The 7,500-nt window shown below is 34.4% G+C and overlaps 1 protein-coding gene across 5 annotated transcripts in view; it reads right to left on the minus strand.

The window, feature by feature from the left end:
• Positions 1 to 7,500, minus strand: part of LOC131554333 (cGMP-dependent 3',5'-cyclic phosphodiesterase) — a 185,552-nt gene that overhangs the window by 50,092 nt on the left and 127,960 nt on the right. For all 5 annotated transcript variants that reach the window (XM_058799610.1, XM_058799614.1, XM_058799612.1 and 2 more), the window contains one exon: positions 3,037 to 3,125. In XM_058799610.1, coding sequence (XP_058655593.1) covers positions 3,037 to 3,125 — 89 coding nt within the window. The remainder of the gene's footprint in view (positions 1 to 3,036; positions 3,126 to 7,500) is intronic.

A 7,500-nucleotide genomic window follows, 5' to 3' on the forward strand; every position in this document is an offset into this window, starting at 1 on the left:
AATATTTTAATTTGAAATGTTTAATTGTTAAATTATCATTTATTAAAATTGAATGTATAAATTTGCATTATTAGTGTTAATTCTAAAATAACATTTTAATTTTGAATGTTTGCTTAATTGGTAAAGTGCCTTGGGTTATTAATAAATTATAAATTATATTATAATATTATCATTAAATTAAATAGTATACATTATAAAATATAATTTATCATAATACATACTATAAATATATAATTATATATTATAAATTGCATATCAAATATGTAAATTTGTATTAATACTGTTAGTAATATAATAATATTTTAATCATAAATGTTCTAGAAATGTCATAGGTTATTAATAAATGATAAATGTAACTATTATAATTAAATTCTATATTACACATTAAAAATTATAATATTACATACTATAAATATATCATTATAGTATGTAATATTATAATTTATAATAATAATAATAATAATATTACATACTATAAATATATCATTATAAATTGTTAATACATTAGAAATTATATATTGAATATATAAATAAGTATTAATACTGTAATAAATTATGATTTGATTTTTAAGGAAATTAAATAAATGAAAAATATAACTATTATAATATAGTAAATTATATATTATGCACTTTAAATTAGATATAAATATATAAAGATTATGTATTAAATACTGAACATTTAAATTCGTAATTAATATTAAATTGTGGAAATGCCATGGGTTTTTAATAGATGATAAAAATATACATTTTACAATGAAAATGTTTTTTTTTTTTTTTTTTAAACATCTGCTGATGTGAAACACAAAACCCTTGTGAATGTATAAAAAAACAAAAGTGAAGTGCAGATCTGGACCTTCGTCATACATCAGAAACACTCCTAACATCAAACATTTACATGTGAGAGACACAAGAGAGAGAGAAGTCAGGTCAGGAGCGACGCAGAGAGGGTCGAAGCGAGCCATTTCTCTGAGATAACGATCGCTCAAGAACATGTTTATCTACAGAAACACAGTCGCTTTAATGAGAGTCTCTATTAAAGCTCCAGGGTGTCATTTCTGTGAGCTGCTCCGGCTAAAATAACCACATTTTTACATTTCCAATAGAAACCAGAGTGATGTCTGACAAATGCAAAACTTTCTGAGTCCAACCGTCACGAAAATGTCATTGTGTGGCCAATTTGGGCTAATAAGTTTAACATTTATTCAGACACCTTCGACATTTCTCACATTATCACAGTTTATTCGCTATAGTTTAGAAAATGGTACTAAAATATGACGAGTTAAACTGCGTCAGAACAAACTGATCTTGATGATAACTTTGATAGAAAGGTATGTAATGAATTGGGTTGAATAGCTGTCAGCTGTTAAATTTAAGAACACAATTAGATAAAACCAGTTTAGCTCAAACAATTACCAAGAGATGCTTCATTTTGTTCAGTCTGTGTGTAAAAAGATCACATCAGCAATTAAACAAAAACACTGAAGCAAAACATGCTCGAGTCAAAGTGTCTGAATCATTTTTGATCCCAATTTTTACTGGTAGTCCACTGTATGAAGAATTTTTGGGTATAATATGTCACGTTTACTGTATTTTGCTATCCTTACTTATATAAATGAACTATAGTGTCTTGCACCCACTAACAAAAAAAATATCAAAAATTATATCTGCTGTCTGAATAATTTTTGGTTTGACTGTATGTATGTCAGTGATGTAATGATCAACCGGCTGCCATCAGGGTTTCTTTTCCTGGGAATAAAACTGAAATAAAACTGTCAATCACCGCAAGCGGCCAATTAATTAGAGAGTGGGAGGAGTGGGCGGGGCTCACTTCAGAGGGAGGCGGGTGCTGTGGATTTGATTGACAGCTTGACATCAGAGCCATTAGCGGAATGGAAATGTGAGGTCAGGATGAAAGATAATGATACACTCGTTTTTAGACGCGCCATTAAAGTTTCTATTGAGCGCACACACACTTATACTGAAGGGATGGCTTCGATTCTTGTCGATCCTGAACGTTTTTATGATAGAAACCCAGAATCGTATGATATACTGAGAGATACAGGATCAGAGGTTGGATGTGATTGACGTGTGCCGTTATTCAGAGAGAAGAGAGAAAAGGACTGACATTTCTCACAGCACAAGAATCAATCGGTTCACCAGGGTTGAGAGCCAAATGGATGACAGCGACTGACACGATCACAACATCGTTTCATCAGAAGAGACTGACGGCACACGAGTGTTGGAAAGCACTCTTATCACAATGTTGTCTTTTTTCTGTTAGGCTTATGTGTGTTTTTTCCTCCCTTGTTAAAGACTGTTAAATTATTAAGCAGTGTGTCATGAAAGGTTTTTTTTCCCCTTGTATTTTAAATAGTGACCACTGGGGGGTGCTGTTGGTATATAGATTTTTTTTCTTTGTTTTTCCCTGTTAATTAAAGAGTTTCACGCAAGTTGGCTCCGAGTCTTTATTTAAAATATTATAGACGGACGCAAAACAACATCCGCCACATCACAGCATCAACAGTTCTTCAACAGTACCTCACTTCATATAACTTTTACCAAAACGTACGTATTTTACGAGTTGAACAATTCTTATGAATTTGTACGAATGACCTACACCTAACCCCACCCCTAAACCTAAAATAAATGTTTACAAGGACAACAATATTCCTATTTTAACACGATTAAGACAATACTCTGATTAAGAATCTACCATGTAAACAGATTACCTTAATCCGGCTAAAGTCATACTCGAAGAAAACACAAATCGAATTAAGATATGTGGAGTATTTCTGTTTTAGTCGCGTTATGGAAGTGCAGTATAGACATGTACACATATTAATCACATTATTACCGTCATGTGGGAATATTCTAAAAGCAACTCATGTAAACAATTTAATCATAATATTGTCTTATTCAGAATAAGGTAAATAATTTGATTACTGATGTCCATGTAATCGCAGTATTCATTCAAAAACACTGTGCTTTTATTATGACATCCACCCACAGGTGATTAGCATAAGCCCCGCCCCTTACCGGAGCTTGCCCTCTGGTGGCACCTCATGGGGCGGATCCTCACATCGCAGCCGAGACTCCGCCTCCAACAGGTACACGAACACACACTCCTGCAAAACACGAGAAAAAACAGCAGCTGAGAGCATATTGTTATCGTAGGCACTTCAAAATTCACACCGTGAATTAATTTTTTTTTTTTTTACAAATTATAACAAATTTTTATGCATTTTAGGAATACTTTTCCCATCAACTGGTCACAATGCACAACACCGCTGTATGCTGAGTCAAATGGCGGTACGGTTTAATACGGTACGGTACAGTATGCAATTATGTCCATTGCCATTGTCAGAAGTTGTGAATGGTACCAAAATAGCAAACTGTACCGTACCACTTTTTTGGTACCCTTTCGTTGGGGTACCTAGCACAGCAAAGGGTACCAAAAGGGTGGAGCTAAACTCAGAACGTTGATTGGTTGACTAGAATAATCACTTTTTTGCGTGATACAAGGGGATAAAGCTTCTCCTTCACTCGTTCCGCTCTGCTGTCCGTGAGTGTTGGGCTTATATAGAGTGTGCAAACACAAAAAAACAGTGTATTTTATAATTTTATATTTTCACACAGACAATAGCCATTTCTCAATATGCGTTCTTGTCTGTTCTTGTGGACTTGTGAAACGTCATTGGCTAGCTCGGCTAGTCCTTCTGACATTAGCCGCTGGCTCTGATGTCTCTGTAGTGATTAAACATGAGATTCAATTAGTTTTGGGTATATTTAACAAGCATTCATGGTCTCATGAATCTATTATTTGTTCCTGCTCATATCATTTTGGCTGAGCACAAAGTTATGTTTAACTTTATATTTATTTTGAACTTTACCGTAGTACAGCGCTGACTTTGTAGCATACGTTTGACTGAATTGTTTGCTTTTGTCTTTATTTCTTCTTATATAAGCCTCTTATACTTTGTACTTATACTTTTATAATGGTTATTATTGTTCATTAAAGCTGACATAAAAGAGGCAGAGTTGTGCTTATTGTCGCGCTTTATCGTCATAAAAAGATATTGTTCGAAAATGTTTCGATGCTTTATTGTTTGGTCACACTTTAAATTTAGGCTCTATTAGTTAACATTAGTTAATTCATTAGTTAACATAAACTGCCAATGAAAAATTCTTCTAAGCATTCATTAATCTTAGGTCATTTCAATATTTAACATCACATTGTTAAAATCAAAAGTTGTAACTGTGCTATTTAATGAACCCAACTGAACATGAAATAACAGTTGTATTTTTTAACTTCTGTAGCAAATGTAGCTATTGCTCATTATTAATTTTAATGCATTAGCTAAGGTTAACTAATGAGATCTTATTGTAAAATGTTACCTATTCTTCATAATTCTTTTGCACTTTAATCTGTGTGAAATGTTTTAGGCTACTTTATAATTTTTTTTTTGTGTGTATTGCTTTATTGTATTTAAATGTTCAGTTCTTTTTGTTATAAGAAAAAAGTTAAACCTGTTAAACTGTATTATGACAACACCTTTTGCGACTATTTCAATATTGTGATAATACCGTATACCGTAATAAAAGCATTAGCAATTAATCGCAACATGAAAACTTGATACCGTCATAGAACCGTCCGCAATCTCTCAGTCTGTCACGACTCCGGCCTCCGTGAGTTTAATCAGATGCAAAGTACCGTCGTTATGCCGCAGGCTCCGTTAACCCTCATTAGACTCCGGCGGTATTAACGGATGAACCGGAGGAGCCGTTACCGTGGCGATCGGATCGGTCCTGCTAATTTGTCAAAAATGTCAAGGGAAGTTTTCAACATGATTCCTCGACCTCTGTTCAACGAGTGTCTGCTCACTGTCTACATAGGCAGCTGTCTTCTGAGGGAGTATGTGAAAAGAACCTAATAAGTGATACTTTATATAGAACCGAGCAAAAATGGCTCTTGGCGTGAAGCGAACTGAACTCAAATTATTCCAAGTTTGACTTGAATGTGTAGCAAAGCCAATTATGCCATAATCACAGTCGTCTATGTTTAATTAAACTACTATTTATCAATCATTTTCAGGAATTAAACATATACACTGCAAAAAAAAAAAAAAAAAGGCTTCTCTTACTTAGTATTTTTGTCTTGTTTCTAGTCAAAATATCTAAAAATTCTTAAATTAAGATGCATTTACTAGATAAGCAAAATTTAGTTTCCAGGGGAAAAAAATAATAATAATAATATAAAAAAATTTATTAAGTGCATTTTGCTTAAAACAAGTAAAATTATCTGTCAGTGGGGTAATTAAAATACATCACTGGCAGATAATTCTACTTATTTTAAGCAAAATGCACTTAATTTATTTATTTTTTTCCCTAGAAACAAGACTAAATATCTTACTTGCTTACCAAGTAAATGCATCTTAATTTAAGAATTTTTAAAGTAAGATAAGTCTTTTTTTTTTTTTTTTTGCAGTGCAATCAATATTTCTTTCACCTAGTTCACCTTCTTACATTTTTTCTTCCTTGAGTTAAAGGGACAGTTGACCCAAAAAATAACATTTTGGCATCATTTACTCACCATGATGTTGTTCCAAACCTGTATGAATTTCTTTAATTTGTTGAACATAAAAGAAGATATTTTTAAAATGTGGGTAACCAAACAGTTGACGGTAGCCATCGACTTCCATAGTATGTTTTCCCTGAAGTCAATACCAGCATCTGTTTGGTTACCGACATTCCTTAAAATATCTTCTTTTGTGTTCACAAGGAGAAAGAAATTCATACAGGTTTGGAACAGGAGGGTGAGGAAATTACAGTTTTTTCTTTTTTGGGTGAACTATGCCTGCATTCTGGGATTGTGTTTTCTGTGAAAGATAGCTTACTTGTGAAGTGCTTCAGGTAGCATGTAAACAAACTTCTTGAATATCGTTAAACGAATAGTTCACCCAAAAATGGAAATGTGCTCACGCTCAGTTCATCCGAGATGTAGATGAGTGTGTTTCTTCATCAGGTTTGTAGAAATGTGTCTCTGCATCAGTGTCTCAGCAATGGATGCTCTGCAGTGAATGGGTGCCGTCAGAATGAGAGTCTGATAAAAACATCACAATAATCCACAGCACTCCAGTCCATCAGTTAACATCTGGAGAAGACAAAAGCTGAGACAAACCCAGCATTAAGACGTTTTTATCTAAAATACAAGTCCATAATAACGCTTCCTCCAGTGAACAAGTGTTCTGGTCTGAATCAGGAGAGAAATCTGCACAAATCAAGCAGTGTTTACAAGCCAAAACAGCTCTAAACACATATGTGGCTGGATTTTTGATGCAAGAGACAACAGCAGATGCACTTCTTCACTGGAAGAAGCGTTATTATGGATTATGGACTCAATGTATTTCAGTTAAAAACGTCTTAATGCTGGATGTTTCAGCTTTTGTCTTCTCCAGATGTTAACTGATGGACTGGAGTGCTGTGGATTATTGTGATGTTTTTATCAGACTCTCATTCTGACGGCACCCATTCACTGCAGAGCATCCATTGCTGAGACACTGATGCAGAGACACATTTCTACAAACCTGATGAAGAAACAAACCCATCCTGATCTCAGATGAACTGAGGATGAGCACATTTTCATCAGCTATGCTGAGCTATTGCTTTAATATGCCACGTTTGAATGTGTGAATCAGATTTGCTGCAGTGGAGAAAATCAGCAAAGAACTGAAATGTAAATCTAGTTTAAATTTTAAACAATTTTCTTCTTGAAACTGTTCGGGAGAAAGCTTGTTTGCATGATATATAAACTTGGAGCAGACGTTTGCCAGAATGCTATTTTTGCAGAGGATCACAAATCTGCAGAAATAAATCGGGATAATTCAGAACATGTGACGGCCGAAGGTAAACAGAAAGAGCCGCTGAGATCAAACACGCTAAAGCTATTAACATGCTGCATTTTACTGATGCATATTAAAGACATAACAGCCCATTATCTACATGAAAATATGCTTAAATTAAACATGAAATATTTCATAAATACAGCATTAAATATGAAATAGAACTGGAAGTGTGCTAGTACCGATGCTGTTAGCTCCTGTTTGAAGCGTCCTTGAGTGTGTTGGAAAAATAATCAATAAAAGAAACAGCACTCGGATATGACTGCATCAGTGTGTGTGTGTGTGTGTGTGTGTGTGCACTCAAAACACTCCTGAGACTCCAGCAAATGTAACATCAATAAACCCTACAGGAGAATCTATTTTCTCTTTGAAAAGACACTCAGAATGCTGATGAAGTCTGGAGCGGTGAATTCTCCGAGTGAATCCGAGAGAGATTTGACCCTGCTGTCTCACCGTACGCACATCTGAATCTGATCAGACGGCGATGAATGATTTCTCCACTGTGAAATCAAACCATCGTGTGCTTCCCGTCGGTTCGTTTTCCAGCGCAGACGCACAAACTCTGTCTGTTATTCAACACGGAGAGAAAAGCTGGCTGGAA

This window comes from Onychostoma macrolepis, chromosome 15 (assembly GCF_012432095.1).
Source record: "Onychostoma macrolepis isolate SWU-2019 chromosome 15, ASM1243209v1, whole genome shotgun sequence".
Classification (NCBI taxonomy): Eukaryota; Metazoa; Chordata; class Actinopteri; order Cypriniformes; family Cyprinidae; genus Onychostoma; species Onychostoma macrolepis.